Source organism: Marmota monax, unplaced genomic scaffold, assembly GCF_021218885.2.
Source record: "Marmota monax isolate L192 unplaced genomic scaffold, Marmota_monax_Labrador192_F-V1.1 WCK01_AAM20220418_F8-fsc00353, whole genome shotgun sequence".
Classification (NCBI taxonomy): Eukaryota; Metazoa; Chordata; class Mammalia; order Rodentia; family Sciuridae; genus Marmota; species Marmota monax.
The window spans coordinates 599,079-617,805 of NW_026692700.1; the positions used below are offsets into that span (position 1 = coordinate 599,079).

Here is an 18,727-nt window from a genome sequence, read left to right on the forward strand (position 1 = left end):
TCCCCTTCTCCATCCTTACTTGCCTCTGGCCACTCTCCCAGCTCTGCTCTGGCCCTGTCCACCCTTGCAGGAGCGAGGGCTCAGAACCTGGAGGTGGGAGAAGCGTGGCTGCTCCTCATGGGTCACAGTTCCGGGCTGACCACGCCAGAGAGGCCGAGTCTTTGGGAGTCCTGGAGGGTCGTCAGCCACAGATGTGCCACGTCCACCCCAGCTCTGTGCCCTCTCTGCATCAGCTGACCAGCACAGCTGTGGCTGTGCCCAGGCTGACCCTCCCATCTCTAGGCTGCATTCTACCCCAGTGAGGTCGCGCTGCCCGGGAGAGGAGACCATGCCACTCCTCCCTTTGCTGGTTCAGTCTGTCCCCGATTAGGGTGCAGAAGGCCAGCCTGGAGAAGAGGGTTGGGACTTTAAAATCTCTTGCCCAGAGGGTCTTTCCCCTCCCCATTGCCTCCTGGTGGGGAAAAGGTGCCTGTTCTGGGTGTAGCCTGCACCCCAGTCCTGTGCGTCCCCCGGTGCCCAGAGCTGCTGAATCAGAAAGAGCTGTCCTGGCTTGCAGAAAGAAATCTTTATTAATAATCTTAATTTGAATGGTCACACCTTGGAAGCATACAGAATGGTAAGAAAGGAAGCCTGGGGTTCGGCTGCAGTCCTGGGGTGGGGGCCGGGGCGAGGGGTCTGAGCTGCTGCGAGAAAAGGGTCCAGAACAGCCGAGGGCGGGGGCTCTGCGGAGGGCGGAGGGGAATAGAAAAGGAGGGTCGTCCCAGAGCTTCGGTACTGACGCTGAATAGAAAGTGAGGTGTCATTTATTTTTGAAGTTTCATGAGACAGTGGAGCTGTGTGGGGAGCCCGTGTGGGGTTTCTTGCTGCTTCCCTACTCCAGCTATCCCTGCCTTGCCGGGGCTCCTCGCTGCCACCGCCACCTGCTCTCTGCACCACCGGCCTCCGTCCCACGTCTCTCACCTGCCAGGAGCCTGGAGGGGTGTGGCCCAGCTGGCCTCCCGCCTCCCTCCCCCTTCTGTGGGCCCTGCCCTGGCTTGTTCGTCTGTACCCTAGCACCGTGACTCCCCACCTGGCAACACAGCTGGGTGCTGGCCCGCCCTGGCCCCTCAGCTCCCTGGCTGGGGAGGGGTGGGGAGGGCTGGGTTCCAACAGGTTGGCCTCAGTCCCATAGGCCGGGCCCAGGGCCCCTCCAAGAAAGGACAGAGATGGCCACTAGGTGCAGGTGCTCTGCCTCAGGGCCCACCAGTCCACTGGGCTTCGTCTGCTCTGCTCTGCTCTGCTCTGCCGCTGGGGCACTCTCAACATGGGGCGGAGGGCGAGGGGCACCCAGAGTTCTGGAGCCACATGGGCCCTTGCGTTGGAGTTGGACCCCAGGGCTGCTGGTCGGACAGCTAAGGACACGGACGGCACCGCAGGGCCTGCGGGGAGCAACGTAGGTGATGGGGCCATGCTGGAGCCCCAGGGATGACAAGCCACCGGCCCGCCCTGCACCCGCACCCAGCCCCGCCAGGGCACAGCTGGCAACAGATTGCGTCCTGCTGGCTGCTCTTCTGGCTCAGGCCAGGCCTGCTCCGCCGCTGAGCCCCACGCCTGTGGAGCAGGAGCCGGGGAAGGCAGACTGGCTAGAGCCCCTGCTGGCCACCATCAGGCCTTTCCCCTCCAACTCTCCCACTGCGCCCGCTGGGAAGGACACGTCCCCACAGCGCCGCCAGCTGGGCAGGGCCGCTCTCCACGTGCCCTGTGGGCCGTGCTCCTCGGTGCGGTGTGCGACAGACGCGGACTTGGACTCGGTTGGATGCCTCTGGGTTGGTTGGTTTTTTTGTTGCTTGGATCTTAACATCTTTTTTTTTGTTTTGTTTTTTGTTTTGTGATTTTTTTTGTTTTTTTGTTTTTGCCCTTCATGGTCCGAGAAGGAAACGGTGGAAGGTTTCACTACAACAGAAACAGAAAGGCGGCACTTGCAGTTTCTCAGGAGCAGCCAGGCTAGGGGTCCCAGCACCTGCCCCTGCCCCTGGCTGCCGGCCCCCACCCTCCTGCACGCTAGACCTCAGCAGACCTGTCTCCTGGGGCCAGTCAGGCTGCTGGTGGGTGTGCGGGGCCAGGACAGGGCTGTGGGGGGGGGGGGCAGAGCCTGGCTGGAAGGAGCTGGGATGGGGAGAGCGGAGGCCAGGTCTGGCCACCAGGCAGGAGGCTGGGCAGCAGCAGGGCGTAAGAGGGAGGTGGCAGCACAGGCTGAGCAGGGGCCCTGGGTGAGAAGGCAGAGTGGGGGGGTGGGGTGGGGCAGGGTGCCACTGCGGAGTGGGACAGGTGCGCCCCGCAGCCCTGTAGTCCAGAGGGAGGCGCTCCTTCCACCTGGGGAGGTGCAGACACATGTGCCCTGGGGCCAGCACCTGGAACAGCCCTTCCTGTCTTGGCGGCTCCCTAGGCTCCCTGCCTGACTTCAGGCTCAGCCTGCATCCCCAGGGTGCCCACAGTGGGACAAGGCGGGTCCCTGCAGGCCACGAAGCTGTGCACACAGTCCAAGTGATGCTGGAGTGGCCATGGGAGACCTGGGGAAGGGTACCCTGTGCTCCTTGCCTGCCTCTGGTGGAGGAATTTCCCCTTCCGGATGGACCCTGGGGACAGTGAGGGTGGTGCTGCAGCTCAGGGACAATCACCCGGAGGCCAGCTAACAGGGCCCACTGCAGAGCTAAAGCGCCACCTATGGAGCAGGGGGGGATTTGCCCCATGTCAGGCACGGGTCCTGGGGAGGCCCAGGGCTCAGCAGGGAAGGTGGCCCTGGGCCTGGGGTACTCTCTACATCTCCTTTCCTCACGGCAGCACCGAGGAGTCCCCGGGGAGTGGTGTGGCGTCGGTAGCCTACACACAGAGCAATGTGCTTGTGACCATGTCATCATTAAAAATTTAATTAGAAACATCAGCCTCAACTGAGTGGGGACAGGGAGGGTGTAGCGGAGCCAGGTGGACCCTGGGGGAGGCCGGCTGTGCAGGGGGCTGGCTGTGGCAGCTGTGAGAGAGGCCTGACCCAGTGTTTCTGGAGCTGTGTGGAGCAGGCCATCCTCTGGGTGCTACTGCTAATGGTGGGGGCTGCCTGTGCTCCCCAGCTGGCCCCCGCCGTGTGCATACTGTACCTGCAGTGGCTTGGGCAGCACAACATCAACAAAGTCAAGATAGGAACCAAGGTTCAGACATACGGAAAACCAGGTCAAAGACACACACACCGTCATGGGCAGGGTGGGGAGCCCAGCTGGCTGGAGGTAAAATCTATGGGCTTTAGAGTCGCGGAGGGCCAGCGGCGCGGTCGCTGACCGGGAGGGGCGCACTGTCCTCCTGGTGGCTGTGCCTGGTGTTTGGGCTGTAGGGTTTGGTTTGGAATAGGCAGTAGTGTGAATGCTGTTAGGGGCGGGTCTCTTGCTAGTAGGGGGTGAAGCGGCTGTACCCTCCTCGGCAGAGGCTAGCCTGCAACATCAAAGATGGAGAACAGCCAATCAGTACCGTCCTTGGGTAAGGGGAGAAAAAGCAAAAAGAAAAAAAAACAAGGAAAAACAAAAAGAGAAATTGCTAAATCCCGTTTTCTTTCCCCTTTTTAGTTGTCCTTGGGAAGAGTGGGTGTCATGTTGTCATGGCAACAGGGGGGCAGGGGCCTGGTCCTTATGTGGAGTGGCTGGGGCCGGGAGGGGCACTCCTGACTCACAGGCTTTTGAACCATCCCCTTGTCTTCCGGCAGAGGGAGGTCCCAAGGACAGCCCCACTTTCTCAGCTCCTGACGGGGTTTCCTGATGGCCCAGCTTCAGAGGGCCTCTCTGGGGACTGGCAAGGTCATGGTGTGGGGGGCTTGCTGGGCTGCGCTGTGTCCTGCCAGGGAGGTCTGGTCTCGGGGGCTCCTGCCTTTGCTATCCTGGGCCTCCCCACCCCCACCAGTTTTGCCAGAAAAGGGAAGAAAATGGCAAATACGAGAGAAGAAAAACTGGGGGGAAAATAGAAAAATCTCAGAAGTAAAAAAGTGAAAATACAAGAGGAACCCTCTGAGAATCAATGAACGCTTTTAGCTAGCAGCTGCGTTGAGGGCCCCTGTGCCGGAAGCCCAGGGCTGCAGCCACAGGTCAGGGCCTCGTCCAGGGGGCCATGGCAGCCTCTCCAGAGCCTGCCCTCCTTGGCTGCTCACAGCTGCTCCGATGTCCGAGGTTTGTTAAAATTAAAAAAAAGGCAAAGCAAAAACTGGGAGGGAGTAATCAAAACCAGGGAGGGGGGTGCCCAGCTCTCCTTCCCCTGGACGCCTCCCTCGACTCCCCCAGGATGTTTTCATCTTTGATGCAGGTGGCCAGGCTGGCTACAGATATATCAGCACCCTGCTGGGGCCGGGGCACAGGAGGTGGGTGTGCACTGGAAGCAGATTTGGGGCACAGAGGGAGCTGGACCACACGTGGACAACTGGCCACACACACACACACACACACACACACAGACACACTGGCCACACGCCTCTGGTAGCAGAGGTGTCCACCCTGCACTGCCCTCTCCACCCCTCAGGGATGAGGCCACTGGGAAGCGGATGCCATTTCCTCAGAAGCCCTGCAGCCCTGGAAAGTCCAGGAGGAGGGGCCTGGTGAGGGACAGTGGGTGGTCTCTGTCCCCTCCCCTATGAGCTGGAGGAGGGGCTGGGCTCAAACACCCCCCAGGGGAAGCCAGTCTGCCCCCCAGCAGCAAGCAGCCCCACCTCTGGAACCTCTGTGAAGGGCAGGGGCTGTGGACAGGTCTTTGGCTTTCCTGGTGGTGGGAAACGAGGGGCCTTGACAGGACTTTGGTTATGGGCTCAGGAAAACAGGTCCAGAGGGGTGCTTCCCATCTGGTCAGACCTGCCTCCCTCAACGGGGAGAGGGTGCCAAGGGGCAAGCCCTCTCCCACCCCAACTCGAGTCCATGCTGCGGTCCTTCCAAGGTCACAGGATGAGGCACTGGCTGGAGGTCTTGGCCTCTCAGAAGGGCCCTTCCCCACCCGCCTGGCCACACCTATGTGGCCTCCTTGCCATGACTGGTGCCAGGGGCCAGGTGGACCCAGACTTCTTACCATGGTTCCGATGCTGTAGGTCGCCGCAGGGCCGATGGTGTGATGGTAGGGGTCAGCAGCTGCGTAGACTCTGCCGTAACTAGGGGAAGGCACCGCAGGGAGGGGGCAGGGGAGGGGCAGGTGAGGGGCAGCAGGCCTCCCATAGCCTCCAAACCAGTTACTGAATGAACCTCCTTCTGTGGGTACCAGCCACAGGCCCCCACCTCTCCCACAAGGCCCTCACGGTTCATCCTTCCTCCCTGTTGGAAGGAAGTTTCTGGAACCCAACAGGACACCCTTTCAATACGCCCAGTGTACGCTGACCTGACCACAGGCAACGTGTCCTACGTAGCGCTACCTGGAGCAGGGAAAAGAGTCCTCCCTGAGCTTGTCTGGAAGGAAAATAGACTTCATTCCCCCAAAGAACAGGAACCAAGTGCTGGGAAACGGTTCCAGAGAGGGACCTGGGGCAACCAGAGTCACGGCCACCAAGGAGGTGGCAGTGTGTCCCCAGATGACCTTCCTTCACCCCATTTATCTGTAGTGACTTCTTAGCTTCTTTCAGGACAGGCTGGGCCACGGGGCCCTGCATGCCATGATGCAAGGAGGGCCAGGCGGCCCCAGGTCAGAGTGGGTGTGTGGACAAGAGCCACAGCAGCCCTCGATGAAGTGCTCCTGTATGGCCCCAACAGGAACTCTGTGTCCACCAGGCCCAGTGACCAAGGGAAGAGGCCCTGGGCACAGCCACTCCACGGGGGAAGTACTTGAGGCCCTGCCCCCTGAAACAAAGCCTGGCATCTACAGCCTTCTCCCTGGGCATGCTCACTGAGGGGTGGAGGGCTGGCTGCTCCCAGAGGGTGCACACTGCCTACCTGATCTCATCCCATTCCGTGGGGGAGGGGGCTGGGCACCTTCCCTTCTCTGAGCTAGAGCGTTTCAGTCCTAAAAGTGCTAATGAAGACCAGAGCTGTCTCCAGGGGCCAATCTGAGGCTCCAAATTATCTTCACTGGGGCCTTGAGAGCTGCAGGGGGTGTCAGACCTCAGGGATGGGAATCTGCTACCTGAGGTGTTAACTGCTGCCTAAGAACTGGGGGTTTCCCCCATTTCCCCAGTGTACAAATAGGAAGCGACTAAAGTCAAGGGCTCACTGGCTCCAGGGTCTCTGAGCCACACTGGGACTTGCTCTCCTGCAATCTTGCACCCATGAGGCACAAGTACCCCAGCCCCTGAGTGGCACCGAGTCTTCCTGTGTGTCTGGCCCAGCCTTCCGGGACCCTGTACTGTCGTCTCCCCATGCCTCACCTGTCACTGTAGGCTGCTGCTGCTGCTGCTGGCTGAGCATATCTGTAGGCTGCGTAGCCTCCCTGCGGGGAGGAAGGAGGAAGAGATGGCAGAGGCACTTAGTGAGGCTCACCCAGGGATAGGCCCAGCCAGGGCCTTTCCTGGGGCAGACACACACCCTGTGGGGCTGGGCCCTAGGGCGGGGCTATGGACCTCCTCAGTCCCCAGCCTTTCAACTTCCACCTTGGCCTGGGGCAGCGTAGGTGGTGCCTGGCCTGGGCACCTGGCTTCTGGTCTAATGGAGATCTGAGGATTGTCAAGTGGATGGTTCCAGATGAAGCAGGGCTATCTGTTCATGCCATTCATCCCTCCATTCTCGCACCTGGTAGTGCATTCAGTACACTAGCGGGTACCTGCCTCTGGCCGTGTGCTGGCCTATGGCACATCTCAGGTGTCCATAGATCTACCAACAGGCCACCTCCTGACTTGGGTGCAGAAAGAGAACCCTGGGGAGCTCTGGATGCTAACCTAGACACTAGGAATGGACAAGGGCAAAGGGTTCAAGAAGGCATTAATTCAGAGATGTCTTGGGCTCAGATGAGCAGGTAATGCAATAATGGACGACTGCTCAGGGCAGGGGCAGGGCCAGATGAGAGGGCTCCAAGCCAGAGGAAGCAGTACGTGCAGCCCCAAGAAGGGAGAGAGAAGCCATAGGACTCCGGGGGATATAGGCTCAAGAACAAAGGCAACTTGTGGCCCTGCTTCCTGGCCTCTTTGGGGCCTCCACACTGGACAGGGGTGTTCCTGGGGGCTCACTCACTGACCATAGTGTGCTTAGAAGTGGAAGAGCTGCTACTGCCCCATCACAGTCCTTGCCAAACAGACAAAATGCCTTTAGCTTATAGGGCTGCTGGGAGACCCAATACCACTCCCTCGATGCAAACTGACAACCCAGACTGGGCCTGGCTGGACTCCCCAGGGGTGCCAGGTTGTGCAGATCAGTGCCCTCGCCCTCTTAAGGATGGGAGGGGGCCAGGAGGAGTGGGGCCACTAGAGGGGATACACTGCTCACAGAGACAAACAGAATAGCCTACACCACCCTCCCCTTCCAGGGCTGCACTTACATAAATCTCAGCACCATAAAATCCATCCTGATACACGACCCTGGAAGCAAACGGACAAGAGAGTGGTGGGAACGCTGGAGAGGTGGGGTAGGCCGGCTCCGGTGTCTGCTGAGGAGGGAGGGGGCACGGTGCCAGCCCCGCCCACGGGACTGGCATTTTAACAAGCGTTTGCTCCAGTGCCCTGTTTGGTATAACAATAGAGTAACACCCTTGCTGGTCAGCTCCTTTCTCCCAAAAACCCAGGGGCCCATCGGCCCAGTCAGGCTTGCCCTCCCCCCCTCCCCCAGGCAGTCCTTCAGCGGGGAGGACACTGGACCACGGGGAAGGACCAGAGAGGGCTCGAAGAAGTGCCTCGCTGTGGACCCAAGGGCTCACAACTCCCCCCTTGAAAGCATCCGGAACAGGTTCCGGCGCTAAGCGACCCCTAAATGCCAGTGACCCTTGGCGGTATCCCCGTGGGGGAGGTGGGGTAGTGGGGATGCGGGCGGTTGCAGCGCTACCTTCTGGGGCTCCCGCCACCCCGTATCCCCAGTTCTGTTAAGGCTGCGGAGACCCCCCAGCCGCTGCACAGGCCGCCCCCGCGCGCCCCTCCGTCCCCCGGCTTCCCGCTCCGGGTACTCACGCTCCGTAAGTCGGGATCGGGGGCGGAGGCGGCGCGGCCCGAAACGTGTTATACACGGCCCTGCCCCGGCCCCGTAGGTGCGCGCCCCGGTAGGCAACGGCTGTGCCCGTGGTGGGGTAGGGGAAGCCGGTCACTGCAGGAAAGGGGCGCGAGAGAAGAGTGGCCGCGGGAAGGCGCACCTGCGCCCGGCTCCGCCCACCCGCGCCCGGCTCCGCCCACCCGAGCAAGGCCTCCCGGCCCCGCCCCTCTCCCCTGCCTTTACCTGCATAGAATTCGGGTCCGTAGACTGCACCTACCACGGGGTTGAGCTTCCAGCCTAGAACAGAGACAGGGCCCAGTCACTGTCTTCCCAAGCCCGTCCCGCCTCACCTTAGGACAGAGTCGCGGGGACGTCCCAGGGCTGGCCGGGTCCCTCGCTCTGCCCCAACACCCCCCAGTGCGGCTCTGCCGACCCTGCACCCACTTCCCTCCGGACGTTTTTCCCACATGTCACACCGGCGCCCAGGACACCAGCCCCAGCAGTTTCCGGTTCAAGGGAGAGTGGAGCGCAGCCTCGGCTGCAAGGAGGGATTCTGTCTTGGGGCTCTTTCCCCAACTCCTGTCCCCAAATCTCCCTTCTGCTCCGGAGCTCCCTTTCCCAGTGCCAAGTCTTGGGCTCTGCCCTCTTATCCTCCTGTCCACAGCAGGACCCCTGAAGGAGGGAGAGGAAGGGCCACTGGCTCTGGACTAAGGGTGATGACGTCTGCAGTTCCTGCCAGGTCTGGTGCCCATGGGGTCCTTACCACCCACGAGGTGGATGGCACACCCTTCCCACTTTGTAGAAGATATGGAGGCTGAGGGAGGTGCAGGAAGACTGGCCATGAAGGAGGTGTGAGGCCTCTCCCAGGATCCCCAGCTGGAATCTGCATGCCAGTCCTCCCCTTCCCAGGTGGGGCCGTCCTCTCACAGAGGACCAAGGCACAAAGGTCTGACTCCACCTGGAGCCTCTGGGAGTGGAGATCGGTTGGCTCTGAGCAGCACCAGCCAGGCACAGGATAGGGCCAGGCCCAACCTCAGCACTGTGAGGAGGGACAGGGGGGACCTAAACCTGCCAGCCAGCTGGTGAGATACATCCTGGAGAGGGTGGCTCTTCTCCACATGGACTGCATGTGACAGCCCCTCACCCAGATTCTAATAGCCTCATCACAGGGTAGGTAGATGAGAGCCATCCGGGGACCCCTCTCCAGCCCCTCCAGGAGACTGAGCTGCCTGCCATGCCCAGTCCACCATCTCTCCACCTAGACTGGATGTCAGGGCTGGGACTCTGGAGTCTTCCAGAAATCAAAGTTTAGAAAAGGAGAGTGGGCTTTTCCATGATGGAGTGAGCCCTGAGGCTATCCCAGGTGCACCTTCCCCCGGCGCCACCCTAGATGAGGGAGACTCTGAGGCGAATGTCTGCTTCAGGGGCCCTGGGACCTTGACTCTGGCTTCCTGGATGCCCCTGTCAGTTCTGGCTGTCCAGGTACCTCCACCTCTCTCTGCTGGCCCCACTTTAGCCTGGAGCCCCACAGCTCACAGAGGCATCTTGAGGCCCACGGGGTGGCCCCTGTTTCAGTTGTAAATAGGAACACCTGGTCAAAGCTGGTGTGTTTGTCATCTGCGGAGGGAACTTCTGCCCTCTCCTGAAGTTCAGCGAGCTCAGAGTGGTGAGCATGCTCAGACTACTCTGGGCCAGCCTGCCGGGGTCTAGGCACCCCCCCTGCAGCCCTGTGATTCTTGCCTAGCTCTGTGAAGGCATTTCAGTGAGACTGCTCTTGCAGCCAGGTACACAAAGGTTCTGCCACTCTCCATTTCCCAACATCTGGCCAGCACTGGTGACAGACCCTTAGGAACTGCACAGCTGGCTGGGGATGAATTCCACTCGACATTCCTCACTGTCAGCATTCGGGTGCTGCCCAGAGAGCAGTGGCAGGCTCTTGAGTGAAGGGTGGGCAGTGTTCCAGTAGTGTCACGGCACCCTGCTGATCAGCCTAACCCTGTGAACATGTCTACTGTTCTCTGCAGCCAATTAAGTCAATGGGGCTCCTTTCCTTGTGGGGGCCCAGTGTTTGCAATGGCTGCAAACAACAGCCTCCTTGGTAATATATGCAGCTGTTGCTTGGATGGCTGGCCTAAGGGACCTTGGAGGCAGAATTTGCACTGCATGCCCTTGACTCTGCCCTGTGCTCCCAGTTTGAGCTTTAGTCAGTTATTTGGGGTGCTTTTGGGAAGCCCCGAAGCAAGTGTGTAGCACTGACATTGGCCCATTGCCATGTCCACCTGCACCAGCTGCAGAACAAGGAGCATGTGATTGACACCCTATGCAGGGCCAAGTTCAAATCCTCTCAAGTTCTTTGATCGCCACATTGCAATGAAGTAGGGCTTTACCAGGTTTAAAGTGGATGAATTTGGAAATGTAGTGACTGAGAAGCAACTTGTCCCAGGGTGGTTGTGGGGTCAGATGCACCCCTAGTCATGGGCCCCTAAACAAATGTGGGTCCTTGCACTCATGAGGGCTTCTACTATGCTGCCCACTCATCATGCCCACGAGTAAATCCTACTTCCTGTGTCAACACTTTTACTTCTCCTGCCTAGCACCAGATCACAGAAGTCTCAGCCATAATGTACTGGGGACACTTGCAAAGCTGGGGTACTGCTAGTTTTTAGAAAGAACTTGAAATTTGAGTCTTCAAAAAATCTGGGAGGAAGGACACAATATTCAACTCTAATTGGGCCTGGCCAGAGCCCCTCTCCTCCTCTAGGACCTGACACATGCATCAGATTGGCCCATGCCCCGGGGCAGGCTTCTGTGCTGGTTGGTCACCTGACTCCATGTGGGGCAGATCACATGGGGACAGGAGTGGCTGGATGTGATGTGGTGCACCCTGTCCCTATGCAGGGGTAGGTGGCTTGCAGAGAGACCTGTCCTGACTATGGGCAGCAGGATCTAGAAAAGGCCTTGGCATGTGGCTGCAGTGTTCGAAGCAGTCCCCTGGCCTTGTGGAACTAAGGCGTGCAGTGGCCACCAGCCATCCCTCCAAGGGTTTCCATGGCCAGCTCTTAACATCGGCCGATGTTCAAAGGAAAGGTGCTTAAAGGAAAACCCTGCACCCTGCTGCAGTCAGGTGCACACATGTGACCAGGCAGTTAACTCGGGGACTGCGGGGTCAACCTGGTGCTCACAGCATCGTCAACACTTCTAAAGCCCAAGGGGCACAGCTCCTTCCACAGCGTCGCACTTGATCCCGAGCACTTCTGCCTCTGGACCCTAGGCTGCACTTAGAGCATTATTTGCCCTTTAACAGCCCTGGGCAATGGATATCACTATTCCTGCTTTGCAGATGAGCAGACTGCAGCTCAGAGAGGTCTAGAAGCTTGTCCAGGATCATCCAGCATGCCTCGAGTTCTTCCTGAGCGTGTGCATACTATGTCAGGGCAGCAGGTCTGACCAAGAACCCTTCCAATGTGAGCCCCTGGGTGAACTTATGCCAGCACCCAGGAGGCCATGGCGATTCCACGGTGCCCAAAGACTATTCACATGGCCTCTGGGGTACCAGGGGCTCCGTTCTGATGCACGGGTGGAGGTGGTCACCCTAGAACTCTTGCCTCAGTTGACCACCACTTCTAGCTGGACAGAAGCAGGAGAGCTGGGTCAGCAGCAGTGGAGGACAGCACCTAGGAGGGCTACCCTGCAGCAGTCTTGGCTCCCTGGGGCCAAGAGTCCTAGGGCCTCTGCCTGGCCCCTGCAGCCTGCCGGGGCCCTGTGCCCCTTACCGTTGGTGTAGGGATTCCCGGTCTTCTTGTTAGTCATGACTCGGGCTGTGGCATTATTGACCTGCCAGAGAGGGAGAGAGGAGGGGAGGGAGCGTCAGCCTCCGCGCAGGCCCACTGTCTAACCCAGTCCTGCCCATGCTGCTCCTGCCTCCCCATGGTTTCCGGGGAGGGGGCTGGGAGCTGGAGGGAGGCCCCAGGGCGCCCAGGCTGCCACCTGGCCTGGCCCAAGGCCCCTGGTCCAGACCTGCACCTCCTGCTCTTCGTGGGCTGTTCCAGTAAGGAGCCCGGCCTCTCTGGCAGCCCAGGACTGTAGGAGAAGCTCGCTGCCAGCTCCCCAAGTGCCCCCGGAGCAGCCGCCCGTGGCCTCCAAGACCTTTTCTCCCTGGAAGCTGCTGAGGCCCTCCTAGGTACAATGGCCACTCCCTGCCCCCAGAAGGATCACCCCTCCCCCTCAGGTCAGGGTCCTCAACTGGTCTGGGCACCCAGCTTTCTGCTGGGGTCTGTGTGCACGGGGTGGGCAAGGCAGGTGGGAGCTCTGGACAGGAGGGCACCCAGGGGCCTGTCAGACTGCTCAGGGGGACACAGTGGACAGGAGCCTGTGTGGAAGGGAGTAGGGAAAAGGGCAGGCGGTGCCCATGGCAGGATTCGGGCCACACGGCCTGCTCCCACATCCTTGGTGTGAGCCGACAGGGCCTGGGCTGTGTCCCCTGGAGCCCACTGGGCACTGCTGGTTCAGTGCCCACTGAACACCTTTGGCTTCTGAAACCTCCCTCCTCTTGCCCGCGGGCTCCTCCTTAGCTGCCTCCGGCCTCCAGCCTCTCCTGGAGGCCCTGCCTGTCTGGAACCCAGCTGGGGACCACCAGAGCCACTGAGGCAGGGGGAGTGGGGTTGGCAGGCCCTTGGCTGCCCTTCGGGTCACTTGCTGCTGCCTCTGCCTGTATCCAGCAGGAGCTGGGAGTGAAGGCCGAGGGACCCAGGGGCGCAGTACAGGGCCTGTGTGGGGGGTGGGCAGGGGCAGCTCTGCTCCCTGCTGAGAAGGGCCTGGAGTCAGCTCCTGGTGGAGTCAGCCGCCTGCCAATGGGGACAGACAGGCAGCCACTCTGCTTCAAGTTGCTAAGCCTCAAACACAGTTTCTGGGGCTTCCTGGAGTCTGGCTGGGGACAGGGCTCTCCTGGGAAGTGGAAGGATGGGGAGGGGAGGGACCTTGGGGAGCCTGAAGCCCAGGCAGTGGGCTCAGCCAGAGGCCAGCCATGGGGCTCTGGCCTCAGTGTGGCCCTTGCTCCTGCCGCAGAGGACCCTGGCGGGGTTCTGCTGGGCGGCCAGTGGCGGGCTGGCGGGGCCCCAGAGCGACCTCCCTGGCGCAGCACACTTATCTGAGCACCTCAATTTTTCGTCCCTCTACGATCGTCCCATTCAGCTTCTCCCGGGCTCGGTCAGCATCTGAGCTAGTTTCAAAAGTTACAAACCCAAAACCCTGTGAGCAGAGGAGGACAGACACGGAGAGAAGACAGGATGAGAAAAGGGGGAAGAGAGGAGTGGGGAGGGGGCACGGGAGAGGGCGAGGGGGAGGGGGAGAGAGGGCCGAGTCAGGAGAGTCGGAGAGCCTCGGGCAGCCCAGAGGTCTGTCCTGGTGCCACCGCGGGATGCTCGGGGCGTGTGGGCCCTGAGCGGGGGCAGCTGCTGCCCGGCCTGAGCCCGACTGGAGCTGATCGCCTGCCCCTCTAAGGGGAGAGGCCAGAGCTACAAGAGATGCTGACCTGGCCAGGGGCCAGGCCTGCACCCCAACCCCTCCTCAGGCGGGGGCCAGGGCTGGGCTTCAGGACACACGGGGAAGCAGCCCCACCCACCCCTGCCCTAGGAGCCTGGGGTGGGGGTCTCGCCTTCCTGGAGGGGCGACAGGGCTTGTCTTTGCCGGGCACCCTCCCAGCTGGCCCACCCTGCAGCCCCTTCCCCCAGCCTCCAGGCCATCTCCAAGGGCAGGCCTGCGGCCCTGGGGGTGAGTGGGGGGTGGGGGGACCCAGGCCCAGGGTGGGGCGCTGGGGTACAGGCAAGGGTCCTGGCAGCTCAGAGAGAAACAGCAGCAACAACACAGACAGCTGGGGGCGGGCGGGAGCGCGGGGAGACAAGCACCCTGTCGCCCGGGGTCCTCGGGCGCGAAGCTCTCCAGAAGGAAACGCACATTTCACAGTTAGCCTGGCAGGACCTACAGCTGGCGCGGTAATGGTGGCGGCCTCTGCGTGGCACCCACCTTGGAGCCCCGCTCGTTAAAAATGATCTCCACGTCTAGAATTTTCCCGAATTGCTGCAGAGATAGAAGCAGAGGGGAGGGCAGGGACACAGGAGAGAGGGTTAGGACAGGACCCGTCCACTCCGCTCCAGAGACGCCCCCCAGGCTGCGAGACCAGAGCCCCAGGGCCCTTCCCCCTCCACAGTAGGGCTGGCAGGGACGCCCACACCCTCTCCCGGAGGCCTGGGTCTTCCTCTTGAGGGGCAGTGCAGGATACTGGCCCCACTGCCGGTTGGACTGGGGATGCGGGGTGCTGTATCACCAGGGTCCTCTGGGACATGGCCATGTGGGGAGGGACGCCCAAGGCATCACTGCCATTCCTCACTTGTCATAAAGGGTGAAGGTCACTGGGGCCCCTCTCCACAGGTGGGATGGGGAGGGGGGTGGCATGAGCTGGGGCTAGGAATGGGGGTGAGGTGACAGCGTCAGGACCCTTGGTTGGGAAAGGGACCCTCAGGCTTCCCTGAGATGGCGAGGAGGAGAGGAGGGGTGGTGGGAGGAGGAGGAGGCTGAGGAGGGGAAGATGAGGGGAGAGGAGGGCAGAGGGACCAGGGAGGGGGTCCAGGGCCTTACACTGGGGCCTTGCAGGACCCTGCGCTGCCTGCGCTGGGTGGGCCGGGCTATGTCAGGTGCAGAGCAGCAGGGACCAGAGCCCAGGCCCCTGGGTAGGACACACTGCAGTAGGCCAGGACACTCTGGCTACCCCTTCCTGCACCATCACCAGCTAAAGTCCCTGTGAGCGCCTGTCTCTCACTGGTATGTGAGGCCATGGGCCTGTGAGCCAGGTCCCTGAATAACCCCACCAGGTCCTCGGGGGCTCAACCTGTAGCCCATGCCGGCAACTGACGCGGTCCCCTTCCCCTTGAGCAGCCCCAGGGGCTGGACAAGAGCCTTGGAGGCCCAGCGAGCCAGCACAGCAAGCCCCCAATTTCTCAGGTTCTGGAAAGTGCAGGACATTGTCTCTGCACTAAAGGGACCCAGCAAGCAGATGCCGGCCAAGGGCCTGGGCTGGGGAGAGCTCAGAACTGTCAGTGGCTCTACCCAGGCACAGGCTCGGAGAAGAGCCCTAGGCCCCAAGGTCGGGAGGATGCAGGGTGCTCATCACCCCCAATTCTGAATCATTTTAGCCCTCGGCAAGTCTGGGCTCCAAGTCAAGGAGGGAGTGGACTTCCATGGTCACCTTGGCCTGGGGACTGGGATTTGACCATCTCTGGGCTGCTAGGAGGCACCTCCGGTTTACCTGACAGGCTCAGAGAGAGGGGGCACCCTGTCCCCAGGCACCCAGGGGAGGTCTTGCTTGGGGCTGCTGCTCTGTGTGAGGCCAGAGGCCGGGCTGGCCTGCAGGTGCCAGGTGCTAGGGGACAGCAGTTAGATGGCAGAGAATGACCAAACCCGCTGCCACGACCAGGGGACTCCACAAGTTCCTGAAGACAGGTGGTATGGGTGGAAGGTGGACTTCTGGTGGGGAATGGGGACGGTGGGGGACAGGGGTAGTCACAAAAGACCCTCTTCCTGCCCTGCCCCACAGCTCCAGCCAGCTGGACCTACGCAGGAAGGACTCTTGGAACCTCTCCACCCGCACCGGGAAGCTGCTCTGGCACCCGGGCTGAGTGCAGGCTGGCAGGATAGATGGGCCCTGGCACACTCACCCCGAACATTTGCCGCAGGTCGGGGTCCCTGAACCGGAAGGGGATGTTGGAGACGTGTAGCCGCTTGGGCTGCTGCTTCTCTGTGGGGTCGGAGGGGTGGAGTGGCTGGCTGTCCGTCTGTGCCGCCTCATCTGCCTGCTGTGGGGAGAGGACCTGGCTGTGGAGGGGCCTGCTCACCCCGTCTGCAGCAGGCGGTCCCGGGCCTGGGCCCAGACCGAGGATCTGGGCCGAGTTCCCACACTTCGGCGTCTCCACGTCGAGGACCCACCTCTGAGACTTTGCCCAGATGCACAGGCGAGGCCAGCTCCCTCCTGCCATCCCAGCACCAGGCCTCCTCGGCCGCCTGCTGTGAGCTCGTCTGCTCAGGCCTGACCACAGAGGGGAAACCTCAAGGGCCACTCAGTCCCAGTGAGCACTGTTGCTCTCAAGGATGTTTTGGGGGTGTAGAGACCCTGGTGTTGTCTCGGCCAGATAGACTTCAGAACCAGGCCTCTGGGCACATGTATCTGTAAAGGCCTCTCATGGCGAGCTCCTGCAGAGGTTCCCTCTTATTCTAGCCCTGCTACTGCCACTCAGGACCCTGGGGGCCCTCTAGGAACCCATCTGAAAGCCTGACAGCAAGGTCTGTCCCTCATGTAGGTCCAAATGCTGGCCAGCACAGGGGCTCCGAAGGGACTTTCAGAAAACAAGCTGCCCATGCGCCAGCCCTCCCCTCACAGTTCCCAGTTAGAAGCCCAGGCGTCCTGAGGCAGCATGAAAGAAGCCTTGCCTGCATCTGGTGGTCAGGCCACGAGCTCACCACAAGGCTGGCCTCCAACCTGGCTCAGTGCTAATGCATCCACAACAGCAAGGGCAGATAGCGAGCTCCGGTCCTGGACGCCAGGCCTGAGGCCTCACCTGCCAGTCACGCTCACACCCCAGGCCACAGAGGGCCAGCCAGCCTTGCACCTTGCTCTGCTCAGGTGGTGGGCAGCACTGCAGCGGAGTGTCCACAGTGGTGGCCAACGTCGGGCGTGGGCACCCAGCCATGGGGGCGTTCCCTTCCTGCCTCAACTCCCTGCTGGTCATTGCGATTTTGAGGGACCCCCTCCAGACACATGGCTTGCACTTGGATCTCTGACTTGCTTCTGGGACAGGTACCAGCTGATGGCACTGGGTGGGGGTGTCTGGCTCCAGCCACCCTGGGCCTCTGTGGGCACAGACAGAGGGTGCCAGGAGGTCTGTGCTGCAGTTGGGACAAGTGGAGGAGCTGGTGGCCATGGTCTCCCGGGTGGCCCTAGGAGCAGAGGCAGCCAGCCTGGCAGTGCAGGGGAAGCTGGCCAGAGACACCCAGAGCGGGTCCCCAGGGTCCCCAGGAAGCGCCTGGTTTGCTCAGGCCATTTCAGGACGGCTGCCTCCTGGAGTGGACGGTGAGTGGGGCTGAGGCCTTACACCACAGTCAGGGAAATGGAGCCCAGGAGGTGGCCCCCCTCAGGCCACACGGCAGCTAAGGGGCAATGGACTCGAGTGGCTACCTGGCTTTCTCTGTCCCCTTTCTGGAAGGTTGGGCCACTCGCTCCTACTCCTGAGCTCAACAGGAGGCCTCTGACCAGGCTTCAGGGCAGCTGGAGGCCTTAGGTGACCAGGAGCCTGCACCTCCTAAGCTGCAGAGGGCCCTGGTGATGGCCCCTGGAGCCCAGGCAGGAGCTGGGAGCCTGCAGGGTATGGAGCACATTGTCCCCTGTACACAATGCCTTCCTGTGCGGGCAGATGAGCACGCGGCACACACACAGGTCAGGGCGGCTGCAGCCAGGCGCCCCCACCCCCAGGGCCATCAGCTTATACCCTGGTCTCATGTCACCTGGACTGCTGCCCCTGAGGGGCTGAGTGGCCAGGTTCTTGGAGTGGGCAGGGCCTTGGGCTTTCGCAAGCTGGGCCAAAGGTCAACCCAGGAGCTCATCCATGGGGGCTGCACGTGGGACGGACGGCTTCGTGGCAGGAAGAGTTGGTGGGGGAGGGGGCGGACAAGCCTCTGGAGACTGCCAGCCCGGCCTGCGTGACAGCCCCACTTCTGTGGGGCAATGCAGGGCAGCAGGCTTGGGCTCTGAGGGCACACGGGGCTCCTCCTGAAGGCCTGGAAGGCCCACACCCAGCTTCCGGTGCCGCTGCCCCGCCGACGCAGGCCTTGCCCAGGAAGCAGCACTGCCCAAGCATGCCAGGGCCTTGCATAGGTCTGAGCTCACTGTGTGGCCACGGCAGGTGTGGTACAGGGGCCTGCCATGGAGTGCGCCCCTCCCCGTGCATTCCATGCACCCGTGTCTTCCACAGCAGCTCTTGGTACCAGTGTCCTGGATTTGGGAATCCAGCCTGGATAGGGACATGCAGTGCTGGCTTTGGACCACCAGAGGGCATTGGTCAGCGCAGCCATGTGCTACCAGGAGGATGGAGGAAGCCCTCCCCAGAGAAGGCCAGTGGGGAGGGGGCCTGGGACTGGTGCTGATGAAGTTGGGGTGACCGGACCACCACACCCCACCTCAAAGGCTCTAAAGGGGCACAGGTCAGGAGAAAAGGGGTGAGGGGCATGCACATGGTGTGAGCCGTGAGGTGTCGGGGCTCAGGAAGAGGCCCCCTGCCTGCCCCGCCCTTAGCTAAGCTGTGGACAGGCAGATGGATGGGCCCAGGGACTGTAAACTGTAAGGGGTGCTGAGAAGCCCGGGCGTCACTGCACGCTGCCCCTGCCCCTGCGCGGGATGGAGGCCTGCCCACCATTTATCACAGCGGCTCAGCCGCCTCCTCCCCGCGGCTTTCTGAGGCTCCCCGACTTGTTTTTAAAGCAGTCTGTGCTTCCAGTTCTCCAACGTAGGGAGAACGGAGACTACAGCTGTGTCCCCCCGGGAGTGTGGTGGCTTTGCTTCAGGGTCGCCTCATCACTGGGTCTCGCCCCAG

The 18,727-nt window shown here is 61.5% G+C and overlaps 1 protein-coding gene and 1 non-coding gene across 10 annotated transcripts in view; one reads left to right on the forward strand and one right to left on the reverse strand.

The window, feature by feature from the left end:
* Positions 1–535: 535 nt before the first annotated feature.
* The window catches only part of Rbfox3 (RNA binding fox-1 homolog 3), a 370,105-nt gene continuing 351,913 nt past the window's right edge, over positions 536–18,727 (reverse strand). For 3 of the 9 annotated variants that reach the window (XM_058579983.1, XM_058579984.1, XM_046446675.2), the window contains exons 6-15: positions 15,803–15,940; positions 14,115–14,168; positions 13,248–13,340; positions 11,867–11,927; positions 8,337–8,390; positions 8,075–8,207; positions 7,453–7,633; positions 6,350–6,411; positions 5,068–5,146; positions 2,861–3,459 (exon numbers count right to left, since the gene is read on the reverse strand). In XM_058579983.1, the coding sequence (XP_058435966.1) occupies positions 3,415–3,459; positions 5,068–5,146; positions 6,350–6,411; positions 7,453–7,633; positions 8,075–8,207; positions 8,337–8,390; positions 11,867–11,927; positions 13,248–13,340; positions 14,115–14,168; positions 15,803–15,940 (900 nt within the window). In that variant the 3' untranslated portion in view covers positions 2,861–3,414. Of the gene's footprint in view, positions 1,933–2,266; positions 3,460–5,067; positions 5,147–6,349; positions 6,412–7,452; positions 7,634–8,074; positions 8,208–8,336; positions 8,391–11,866; positions 11,928–13,247; positions 13,341–14,114; positions 14,169–15,802; positions 15,941–18,727 lie in introns of those variants that run through there. The other 6 variants (XM_058579985.1, XM_058579978.1, XM_058579980.1 and 3 more) reach the window with 5 other exon arrangements.
* On the forward strand, positions 10,112–10,246 carry LOC124094082 (small nucleolar RNA SNORA70). Its single transcript, XR_006852132.1, has one exon. It is a non-coding gene; the product is annotated as a small nucleolar RNA SNORA70 (small nucleolar RNA).